We start from the raw sequence: 12632 nt of genomic DNA on the forward strand, positions 1-12632 counted from the left end.
CCTTGAACTTCACAGGGTGATTATGAGGCTTAAGTGAGTTTATACACATACACTGAAAACAGTGTCTGGCTCATTCTAAGCCCTCTATCCAAGGTTATTATCATACAATGAGCAACAAAGAAAACACCAAGAAATGCATTATCTGTGTCATGACAGAAGTGAGAAAGGCCATGACACTGGGGGGGTGCGGTTCAGGAGGGAAGAGCAGGCTCCTGGCGATAGGGACAGTGGCAGAGGTGAGCAGGCAGGTCCTCTGGAGAGGATGTACTGAGGCTGCAGCTAACAGGATCAGTGGGTGTCAGTAGTTGGAGAGAATCAAAGCCTTACTTCAGAGGAGGGTATGTTGCTTACTTGGCCACAAGTGGACACAACTTGGGGAACAGGACTGTCTGCAGGTAAAGATCAGAGCACGGGCAGCCCAGACACGAGGTTGAGGAGTTTGGCGTCTGCCCTGCAGGCTCCCAGCTCAAGAGCAGGGTTGTAGGCAGGGCACAGCTTGATGAAATACATATTTAGAGAGTGCACCCTGTCACCAGGATGGACATCAAACCGGTGGGCAGACGAGCAAGACAGGAGACAGACAGGCTGGCCAGGAGGCTACTACAGTTCGGCAGTCCCGGTGGCGATGGTGGTGATGGGGAAGAAAGAGGTGTGGTCTAAGAAGTGCTGGAGAGAAGTAAAGCCTGGAGAGCCCAGCTTCCCTGGGGCTGGTGCAATCCTCAAGTGGGAGAAAGTGGGGAACAAGAGCAGGGGAAATATCCATGATTTAAGGGCGAGAGAAAGCACCATGAGTAGGCAATTAAAAAATAGATAAATACACTAAAAGGAGGCACAGATCCTGTGCAGAGACAACAAGGCTAGAAGATGGGTAGAAATGCAGACATCTGGGGAAAGAGGAATTTGAGGAAGAGCTGTACATGTATGTGGACCTGCGAAGCAGACTTAAAAATGTCAGGATTGGAAGGACTTGCAGGAGGAGAGGGGTGCAAGAGTCGGGGAAAATTTGGGAGAAATGTATGGTTCACTAAAGAGAAAGAGGAGGGAGGCAGAAGGAAAGAGATGAAGAAAAGGAAAAGGGTACACTGGGTCCAAACACTACAAAGGATGCCGCTCCTCCGTCTAGGGACAGGAGGATGGACATGGCAGAAGGAAAATCCCTCCCTTGACTTTCAAAGTTTTCCTATCCACATGGGAGGTTCATTTCTGAAAGCTGGACCACGTTTCTTTTCTTAATCAGAAACCTCTTAACGAGACTTAGTACACTTTTTCAGATGTAGTTAAATAAATTACAGGGTTTTTTTTGTTTTTTTTTTTTAAGTGCAGAAGCCCATGTTATCAAATCACCAATTTCACCTGCATTAATTGCTTTAATGGGCTCTAAAAACAGCCACCTGCTCTCCCACCTCATCAGGGTCTCTGGGGAGGCCATCAGGGAAGGTTGCTGGGAAACAAAGTTATGGATGCAGCTGATCCAGGGGACAATGCTGTCACACTCTGGGTCATGCAACTGTCTGGCATGCCACCCACATTGTTATAAGGCCTCACAGATAATCAGAAGGGATGGTGGGGGGGACACATAATTCTATTCAACCACCGGGCTTTATTACTGCTATAAAGCAAAAATGCCAATGCCAAAAGCCAGATAGGAGCAATTACATTTTTAAAGAAACTCTGTCTACGTGGGGATATTGACTACATTTAGTAAATGACTCTGCAATTCAAACAGCTACAGTGGATCACATGGGCCCTGAGTCCAGTATTTTCTTCCAGTGGCACCTAAAAAAATCCAACCAACCAACCAACCAAACAAATACAAAACTAAGCAGGCATAACAGAAGACTTTCAAAGATAAGCGAAGGCTGTCCATACCATTTTTTCATTACAATGCTTGCAGCAGGACCTCCCCTGTCATATTTTCCAGACTTTTGATGTTCAGCAGCAACAATGACATGTTTGTGAGGACTATGGGCCAGGTTTGGTGGTAGGATAGCTGAGTAACAGAAAGGCAAAGGGACCGGCCCAAGGTCACAGCCAAGTTACACTGTCAGATGAACCCAGGTCCATCTCCAAAACCCAACTCTAACCTCCTGGGTACATACCTCCCTTCCTCAGATTCTCTAGTATATCAGTTGACCGTGCACAAGTGGAATCTTGCTGCAAAATACTTAAGTATGGGGACAGGAAAGTTCACCTCTCTGGTCAAGTCTTTACGGGGATAAACAGTGTTGGGGATGGAGGAATCCTAAAGGAAGACAGTGTTTCCCAAACCTTAGCATGGTTAAGGCTTGGCTGGGCAGTTTGTTAATTCTTAAGCAAGCTAACATTGTAAATTACCACTTCTAAGGCTCTAACACCCGGGTATTTGGGAATACCCCTTTAAATATCATTTTACTCTGTTCTTCCCTGCAGCCTACAGCTTTAGAATCCAGGAAAGAGGACATTTGGGGGCTTGTTTATGGAAGGCTGATATATTTGCTTTGCATTCAGAGTTGAGAGGATGCTGATATTAGGAAACTCAGGTGGAGAGAAAAAAATCATGACGAAACTGGCTGCTAACTGAAGCAAAGCCATAGCCAATTTAGCAAAAGGAATACAAATTCTCAAACGGGGAAGGAGGCAAAGGTGCTGCGACTGAAAAGGAAGAAAAAATAAATCCATTTATGCATGCTCAGAGAATAAAGCAGCTTTTAAGCATACGTGTGGTTACTGGAAACTTGGCCTTCACCCAAAATGCTGGGCTTCTAGAAACCTGAACAGTTTTTTTTTTTTTTTTTTTTTTTTGTTTTTTTAAAAAGAAAGAAAGAAAGAAACCCAAAAGCCAGAAGATATATCTCACCCAAAATTGGTTCATTGATTGCTTCAGAATGCATAAATGATTCTATTTTGGAATCAAAGACACAATCAGGCTGCTGAAATAACCCACTTCTGGGAATGTGGTTTGAAAATTAAGAGCAAAGTGACAAATGAACTAGCTGAAAGGGTCTCGTAGAGTGGCTCTGGGCTTCAGGGGATGAGAAAAGTCGTTGAGTATCCAGGCACAGACCACATTTTTTTTAAGGGCCTTACACTCGAATAGCAGAGGGTTCCAAATGTTGCTACACCTAGTAGTCATTTGATCCCCACAGTCACCTGGGAAGGAGGCAGGTGGGAGGTAGTTATGCCCATTTCACAGCTCCGAAGACGGAGGTTCAGAGATGTCACATGAACTGCCCATGGCCACACAGCCAGCTTGGGGGTAAAGCACACACTAGAGCCTGTCGCTTTTTTCAGTGTTTTTGTCTAGCACCCACAACGCTGGCATACACAGACTTCCTTCAGATCTCACTCTCAGGAGCTGGGGAATTCTGAACTCACTAGTGCTGGATTAGGAGCAAGATCATTCCATTCATTCAGCAAATACTCATTTATTTATTAAAGCACCTACTGTGTGCCCGGGAGCTGGGGAGGCGTGAATGAGCAAGGCAGATCAAATCTTGGTTATCCTGGAGCAAACTTGTAACGGGGAGGCAGACCATAAACAGACATAAAGAAATGTCCTTTTAGTAGTGACAAATGGGCTGCAGGACACTAAAGCCAGGTAAAAGGATACAGGAGTGGGCAGGTGGGGGTACTACTTCAGAGAGGGTGACAGGGATGCAGAAGCATGAGAATGTCACAGCACTTTAAATGCTGGGTGACCTGTGGCCATGGATGGGTCTGTATCCCCCAAGGACAGAGGTCATGTCCTGTTCATCTCTGATGTCCAAGTATCAGCCACAGGCCTGTGTGTGGTAAGCACTGCTCAGAGAATGCATGGATGCACGTCTCTACCTGATGACGGAACAGGCTGAAATACACCACTCTCCCTTGATATGTTGGTCTCAGACAGCACCCCCACCCCCCACCGCCAACTTAGTAAAGTGAAGTCTCTGGTTGGTTCTTAAAAGGCTCTCAAATGTCAAGTACAAAATGTGACATCTGCCATGCTTTCTAGTAAGGGGACTGGCTGGCACTGTATTCCAGGAGGCTGACTACAAAACCCTTGGGCTGGGGTCCAGGCAGGGAGGCCACTTGCTCCTAAACCCAATGGGAACCTTGAGCTCCCCAGTTCCATCTCCTTCAGCATGACCCTCCTCGCCTGCCTGCTCCCCTGGGGAAGGTTAAAGGGAACAGGAGGGATAAAGCACCCAGCACATAGTAGGTACTCGTTAATGTCAGTCTCCCCTGTTCCCAAAAGGCTTCCAATAAAGTAAAGTTATAGTGCAAGTGCAATGCAAACTACATACTCTAGGTGACAATGATGTGTCAATATAGGTTCATCAATTGTTGATAATGGGGGCGGCTAGCATGTGTCCACTATATGGGAAATTTCTGTATCTTCTGCTCAATTTTGCTGTGAACCTAAAACTGCTTTAATAAATAGTCTATTGAAAAATAAATAACCACAAGTGCACTGGCCCCATGATGCTGCTTGCTGCAGCTGACACCAGGAATGCACGGAAAAAGAATGGAGAGAGAGTGATTCCCATTCTCTGCACCCTTTCCGCTTGCCAGGCTTTAAAAGTAAAAGGCCAATGTCAGCAGCACAAAAATCTTAAAAATCACCCCTACCCTGGGGCACAATTAGAAGTCTGTGTGAGTTCAGAGTTAATACCAGATTCTTCCTCAGGAGTTTAAAAAAGAAGAAGTCAGTTCTGAAAGATTTGTATTTCAGCCTCCAGATACCTCCGGCCATTTAATGTCATTCTTTCTAATCAAGATTCTCTGGTCCTGGCTGAGGATTAGTCTGGGGTCCCTGAAAAGGGTAAACCAAAGGCTTCCCTTCCAGGTCATAAAACAACCTTGCTAGAAATCACCAGTTGGAGCCTAATCCCCTATGAACGTCTGCTTCAGTGCAAAGCCCTTTGCAGGATGGAGGGGGGATTATGATTCTGAGAAGACTGTACATGTGCTTCAAGCTTGAGCAGACAGGCACATGAGCGAGGGGCTGCAGGCACTGACAGGTGCAGGCAGGCTGTGTACTGTGGGTGCGGCTGAAGGCAGGCAGAGTTGGGAAGCAGCAACATACACACAATCCAATCGGTCGGGGGGTTAAAAGATCACACTTATCTTTGCAGCTCCATCCAAATGATGAATCGATGGCAAGTAATAAACAATGCTGGGTTTGTCAGTAGAAGGGAATGACAGGAAAATAAGACACTAGTGCTGGTGTGGTTCTATATCTCTTTCATGTCCAGATTCAAGTCAGGAGGCAAGAATTTTCTATAAAAATACCGATTTTTTTTTAAGGGCATTCTCTTCCACCCTACAAAATGCTTCTTTGATTTAAAGAGTAAATAACCAGATGAAAGAGGATTTTGTCTGGTCTAGGCATCATAATTTTCTAAAACCTTGAGCCTCAGCTTGAGCCAACTAAATATACAAGACTAAATTAAAGAAATGGATCCTCTCAATGTACTGCATCACACTCTGGATATGCAGCAGCCACAAATCAACTCAGTAATGGGCTTATTAATAAGTGAGCTTTTCCACATGTCATTGCTGGCAGGACTCATAGGACCCAAGAGTGAAAGCAGGGCCGGAGGAAAGTCTGTGCACGCCATGGTGCCACGGTTTCCAAACTGGACACAGGAACGAGCAGGGGGAGAAGCTACATTTCAGACACAAAGTTGGAAGTGGTAATAATTTGTAATGGCTTCAGCTAACCATGCACAATGGGAAAAGGACAATTGTGTCATTTAGAACATGCTGGACCAGATATAACATCTTATATTAATATGGACAGATTCTTTCCAGGTTATTATGCAAAGGGAGGGAGGCTGTGATCACTCTAATTAAATGAAAGTACTGGCAACAGTTTTTAACTTCTGGAATATTTCAGTTCTAATATGCTCCTTGAATTCTAATATGCTCCTTGAATTTACCCATAGGGGTGCTGAGGCCATAAGGAAGCATCTACTGTGCAATTTTTATTGAGATGAAACACACACATATGTGTACATATCTCAGCAGTATCCGGATACCCTGTGTTCTGCTACCCATGTAACCAGGAGATTCAGAAGGCAAGTGAGCAAGTGAATTTGATTTTGAATGCTCCCAGGGCAGTGCTGTTTGTGCCAGAATCCTACTGCTTCCTCATTTGCTCCGGAATAGCACCAGGGCTGGTGTTCATGGGTCAAGAGACAGCAGTCCAGCTCTCGTCAGTACAGTGTATAACCCATCAATTTCCTGATTTAGTAGGATGCTACGCAAGAGTGCCAAGATCCTCATCTCCCAATCCTTAGCCAACTTTCCTTATTCTGCCTTAAATGAAAGCCATTTCAAAAGAACAAGAAAACATCAGATTAGACATTCTAAATGCCTTCTGTGTACCAAGCAAATCGCAGACTGTCTGAGCTGGAAGGGATCCTGGACAGCTCCCGGCCCATCCACCCTGGAATGCAGAGAGGGTCGGTGACTTGCCCAAGGTCACATAGGAAGTATGCAGCAGGGCCTAAGGCAGCATCCCTAGTCTGTGGACTCTGGCCAATTTATCAAGCACATTTGGCTGAAAACCTTTGAAAGGTCTACTTTTTTATTATTAGTAGTTTGGCTCCTGTTCATTCAAGATATTTTTTCAAAACTCAAACATTTCAACATAATTGCAAATAGTACATGACTTGCCTTATCTGGACCTGTCACTGCTGATTCCTCAAGTGGGTTTCAAGAGAGGGGTGGAAGCCCCAATGAATATAGTATCAAATCCTCACTGAACTGCTTCAGGTAACAATGGATGCTTGATTTATCAGAAAGAGAAGTGGAAAAAACTGCTTGACCCACTCTTTAAAAAGCTGCAACACTCCTTTATTCATAAACTCTTAGGTAACTTGATTCCTAAAATTTAATTTAATTTAATTTTTATTACACACGCACACACTGAATCTCTCTGTCTGGGAAGCTCAGAGGATCTCCTCCCCCTCAAACCACCTTCCATTGCAGGAAAAAAATAAAGATTGTTAAGACTGAAAACACATCTTCTACTAAATGCAGTGTAGTATCCTAGAACAAAATAAGGACATAGGTAGAAAAATTGGTGAAATTTGAATGAAGTGTGAAGTCCAGTTAACAGTAATATACCTTTACCATAAAATCCCTGACATGGTGACTCGCAGCACTGCAGTTTACAAAGAACGGCTCTCCATGGAGAAATGCTGGTTAAGGGCAGTCTGTGCCTAGTAGAAAAGCTGGGGCCTCTTCTGGCTTTCAGTTAAGAGGCTTTTCGCTCTTAATTTTGTGGAAATGTATCAACAGTTCTCCAGGTGTTCTTTTAAACTGTCCCTGAAAGTACAGGAGGAGTGCCATGGCCTCAGGAACTAAGTTCCGCCTCCTCCGTTTTAAATTCCACCCACCAAAGAAAAGGCTGTCCTCTTTTTCCCCTGGGGTTAATGTAACACAAAGCAGCCATCACTTTGCTTGTTGCTTCTGAAGGGTCCAAAGGGGTCCATGCCAGGCAGGTTATGTATCCCGACGGCTAGAAGAGGGGTGACCCTGGGGCAAGAGCTCATTTTGCCAATGTAGCCACTTCTGTTGGGAAAATGATAGTAAAGAGACAGAGCCACTCAGCTCACACAGGCTCCTGCGCCACAGGCTCCCACACTTCAAGGACAGCTCTGCTCCTATCAACCTCTCCCTTGCTGGCAAGGGTTTATTCTCAGGCTTCAAAAACTATGACATGGAGAGTTTAGGTTTTACTCTGGAAGCAGCAAGAGTAAATAAACGAGCTAAAGGCTGGTGCTGCTCTGAGTCACAGTTTAACAGCACCATGGTGTTGTTGAGGGAGGTTCAGAGAGAAGATCTGGAGCGGGATCAATGAAATGGTGGTGGGGGAGGGCGGGGGTGGCAGGCCGGGAGCACTGCAGGTAAACTGAAACTCACAGCCAAGCAGCTTGACCCCTATGGCATGGCTGAGTCTGGGGTGCAAATGGAAGGGACACTCTGCGTTTTGAATGCCCAAGGTAACTGACAGTCTTTCCAAAGCCTATCACCTTATCACCTTGTGACCGTTAAGTTACCCAAGTCTTTTTAAATTGCCACTAAAATTGAATCCACATTTATAAATGATCATTTACATCAAGTATCTTTAGTGCATAAATTTATCATCTGGGAACTCCAGACCTTTTAAGGCCAAGGCTAATGGACTACTTCTTTATAAATACATGGAATGCTAAACAAAAGGAAAAGATTGATAGAGGGGGAAGAGGAATTGTTGCATGGAAACTCACAACGAGCTTTGCCCACTGCACCCCGGAACAGTATAAACCGATCGGCCTTTTTCCAGAAGCTGCAAAGAAGTTTCAGAAAGCCTCAAGGGCATCCTTCAAAGGGGTTGATGGGCTGGGAAGCAAATAAGGGAAGCCAACATCAGGTGCACAGCCAGGGAGATGGCTCAAGACTCACCTGGACATAGGTCACTGAACGGCACTCAGGAGGAAGTAGCCATGGGCCTCTGCTGCCTAGGAGTTTCCCAGGAGCCAGCAGGCCCTCAGCTGGAGTTCAAAAGACCTGTGCTGGTGGGGAGCCAGGGGCGCGGGGGCGGGGGGGGGACGTGTTTTACAGAACAGTTCAACCCTCTGAGAAGCATTTCTCTGGAGAAGCAGAGCATGTGTCATTGTCCCTTTTCCCCCAAACTCTTCACTTCTTGTACACAAACGAGGTGGGGGAAGGGGAAAGCGGGAAAAATGCCTGCAAAGGATCCATGACTCCACCCTGGACCCAACACTATCCATCATACTCCAGCTGGTTTTCAGTAGCCCTGGGCTGTGAGATCAGTGAGCACACACACTCCTTTAAAAAGCATGATTAAATCCCTGGAAGCTTGTTGTCATGAGGTTATATTTCTCAATTAACAGATGGCAGAGAGGACAAATACTCTCAGGGGCTGGGGAATTTATTTTTGACATTCAGGCAGGAGTCTCATTTCCAAAAAGGTTAGGGACCGCTTATTTGGTCCAGTGGCCCGATTTTCCAAGTGGAGAATAAGAGGTCCTGAGAGGGCAAATGACTTGCTTCAGGATACACAGCCTGTTCCAAAAACAGCGGCGTCAAGCCAGGGCACTGTGGATCACACAAACGGCCTCCTCGGGCCACTTAAGAGCTAACAAACTTACTTTCAGGGAAAAAAACACCCACAGAATGGCAGCAGCAAAGGCCACCTAATGATGCCAAGCAGAGATTTTATCTCTTTTATTGCTCGTAAGAATCCACAGCCCTTTTCACACATCGTAACCATACATTTGCTCAAGTATTTGATACTATCGCCTACACTAGCCTTTAAGCCTCACGAAGGCAAGGGTCATGTCTGTTTGTGCAAAACTACGTTCCCAATGCCTGACAGCTATTTGCTCTGTAAGCTATACATTCCTGTTTTAAAGTTAAAAAAAAAAAGGGGGGGCCCAGAAAGGCCAAGTGATTCGCCTAAGGACACACAGCACGGAGTTACTGAAAAAGCTGTGCCACTCTGTCCATACTCTGCCCCAGACTCCTCTCCAAACCACAGCACTACCTTGACGGCCTCCGCGTGGGTCACCCGGGCCAGGGATTTGTCGTTGACGCGCAGAATCTGGTCCCCGACCCGCAGTCCTTCCTTCTCAGCTAGAGAGCCTGGTTCCACCAGAGACACGTAGATGCCCACGCCGTGCTCCGAGCCCCCACGGATGCTGAAGCCCAAGCCCTCGTGGGCCTTGGCACGCCGCAAACTCACCAGGCGCACCTCCCCGGGCCCTGCGCCGTCGGGGCCGCCCCAGGCGGGCTGCCTGTAGGGGGTGGTGGCGGGCAGGTAGAGGCCCTCGGCCGTGTATTGGTCGAAGAGCAGCTGGTCGGAGCGCGGGATGACCAGACGAAGCATGGGCAGCAGGCGCCGCTTGACCGGGCTGTCCAGCAGCACGCGCAGGGTGCGCACCAGGTCGAAGACGTTGCGGCGCGCGTGGTAAGCGTTCAGGCAATGCGTGAACTGCTCCCGCTCCGCCTCGCTCAGCAGCGCGGTCAGCGCCTGGTGCAGCTGGCGCACGTTGGCAGAGAGCAGTCGCAGCCCCGAGCCCCCGCCGCCGCCCGCCCCGGCCGCCGACCCCAGCGAGCCGGTGGAGGACGAGCTCACCGACAGGCCGTCCAGCGGCGCGTTCATCTCCACGCCAAAGCCCGGCCGGGCTCTGGGCGCGAGGGGTGTGGGGGGTGCCGCTGTCCTCGCGGGTACTGGCGCGACAGCTGGATCTCCGGGAGCGCGGAGACGACGGCTGGAGCCTGGGTTTGGGGAGCACAGGTACAGTGGCTGGATCCCAGGAAGTCGCGGAGACCGCTGCTAGAGTCCCGGAGGCGCGAAGACGGCGGGGGTCGCGAACCTGGAATCCAGGGGACGCGGAGACGTCGGCGAGTTCCTGAAAGACACAAGAGTTGGCTGCTGGAGCCCAGAGGTGGCGGAGACTGCGGCTGGAGTCCGGGGGGCGCGGAGTGAGCAGCTACATTCTGGAGGGCACGGAGACAACGGGTGGCTGGAGACCGGAGGCGCCGCAAAGCTGACCTGACCGCCCCGTCACACCATGCCTGGGGCTCCCCCAGCCGGGCCGCCCGTTCCTCTAGGGCTGGGGGACCCCAAAGTCAGAAGTTGGGACGGAGGGCGCTCTAGTCCCAGAGCAGTCCGGGGAGTCGCAGTCGGTGAAGCCGCGCGGTCGTCCGGCAAGGGGTGCGGGGCATGCCCGGGGCAGCCCCGGGATGCAGCCGCCCGGGGAGCCTCCGCGCCCCTGCGCCGCGCGGCCGCGAGCCTGGACTTTGCGAACTGTTGAGCCGCCCGGGCCGAGTCTTCCAGCGAGTTCCGACGCCGTCGCGTTGCCAGCCCGGCCCGGGCCCCGCCCCCTCGCCCCTCCTCCTGCCCGCCCCCTCCCCCCGGGCTCCTCAGGAAATGACGTCCCGCCCGGTGCGCCTGGCCGTTGCCTGGAGACGGGGTGAAACAGTCCAGCCCCAGGGAAGAAAGGGGTGAACGCGGGGGTAGGGATGGAAGGAGCTCCCGCGTCCCCTACCCCACCTGCAGAGCCGGGAGCGGGGCTCAGAAACAGCGCTTTTCGGCGTTTGCAGCGAGTGCCGGCCCCAGGATCGCTTTGGAGCAATTAGCTAGCTAGCTAATTCACAATTCGGGAGTGAAATCGTCAAGTTTTTTGTTTGTTTGATTTTTGCTTCCAAAATACTGGGCACATCAGTCTCAGTTTTCTTCCTTATAGTGTGTGGCGCTCCCCTCCTGAACGCGCCCTGACATGACAAGTTCAACGGTTTACGTGGACGGTCGTTGGCCACCTACTGTGTGGGAGAGACGAATACAAGCAGAGACTGCTGTCTGCCGGAGCCAACTCCGTGGCAGGGCTGGATCAGACTGGACCCCTTCCCAGTCTCCATTGCGAGGGAAAAGCCACTTTCAGAAATATTATATAAAGTGTACACCCCACGCTCGCACACACACATACTAATGAGCGCATATAAAACTGGTGAAATCTGAGTAAGGTGGGTGGATTGTATCAATGTCAATCTCCTGGTTGCCATCGTGTCAGCATGGGGGGAAACTGGGTGAAGGGTCCATAGGATGTCTATGTATTATTTCTTACAACTGCATTTGGACCTACAATCTCAAAATAGAAATTAAAAATATACATATTTGAAGTGGCTTGAAGAAAAACTCTTCTATGCTCTCCCATCCCTAGGCAAAATGGGAAGATACACTCAGGTGTGCCCTGGAGTCTGTCATCACCCACCCAATCCCCCAAATAAGATCTAAGTAAAAGCCCTGTGCTTTTATTCTAAGGGGGAGCTTCATAGTGCTACACACACACACACACACACACACACCCCTACCTCACACACATCCCTTCCAACCTGAGCTGCCTCTCCTAAGCTACTCTCCTATGTATTTTTCCTAAATTTCTTCCAGGATTTCCATTGCAGAGCCAGCTGACTTCTATCCAGTGTAGGGCAAGATGGAGGATTACCTGGAGGATTTGGTTTGTGGTGGACCCAGAAGGATAGATCATTCATTTATTCATTCGTTTATTTATTTATTTATTTATTTGGTTGCTCGTCATTCCACGTTTTTGAATCATCTGCTCTGCGCTGGGTCATGTGCTAGGTGCTGGAGACCCAGGGGAGAAAGATAAAATAAATAGAGTTAAAAACCAGTGTGATAAGTGTTGTGATGGCCGAGGGAGCCAGGTTTAGGAGAGGAGAATATGGTAAGGACTTTACTGCAGAAGCGACACCTGAATGAAGAACCTCTAAGGAGAACGGACTTTCTCCTCTAGACAGTGGGGAAGAGTGGAAAGGTTTTCAACACCATTGACTTAATGCATTGAGGCTAGGAATGGAAGCTGTATTTTCCCTAAAGATCTTCAATTCTTTACTTCCCTAAAGTAGACCTAGGTTAAATTAATGCCCAGTAAACATATTTAACAGCATGTCTGAGGAAGATTTTTTAAAAATATCCAATTAGGCTACCTTTGGACATCTGTCTTACAGCTGTAAGTTTGGTAGTTAATAGTGTGTATCCTCATTCCTCCTTTGTAACTGACATTGAAACCTTTCATGCAACTAGACCAAGATGTTTAAGAAAAAAAATCAATCTTCTCCACCCCAGAAATGTA

The 12632-nt window shown here is 48.4% G+C and overlaps 1 protein-coding gene across 7 annotated transcripts in view; it reads right to left on the reverse strand.

The window, feature by feature from the left end:
- WHRN (whirlin) overlaps nucleotides 1-10855 on the reverse strand; it is a 102450-nt gene extending 91595 nt beyond the window's left edge. For 3 of the 7 annotated variants that reach the window (XM_007968304.3, XM_007968300.3, XM_007968297.3), the window contains exon 1: nucleotides 9521-10854. In XM_007968304.3, the coding sequence (XP_007966495.2) occupies nucleotides 9521-10138 (618 nt within the window). In that variant the 5' untranslated portion in view covers nucleotides 10139-10854. Of the gene's footprint in view, nucleotides 1-9520 lie in introns of all 7 variants that reach the window. The other 4 variants (XM_007968301.3, XM_007968299.3, XM_007968298.3 and 1 more) reach the window with 3 other exon arrangements.
- Between the last annotated feature and the right edge of the window lie 1777 nt (nucleotides 10856-12632).

Source organism: Chlorocebus sabaeus, chromosome 12, assembly GCF_047675955.1.
Source record: "Chlorocebus sabaeus isolate Y175 chromosome 12, mChlSab1.0.hap1, whole genome shotgun sequence".
Taxonomy (NCBI): domain Eukaryota; kingdom Metazoa; phylum Chordata; class Mammalia; order Primates; family Cercopithecidae; genus Chlorocebus; species Chlorocebus sabaeus.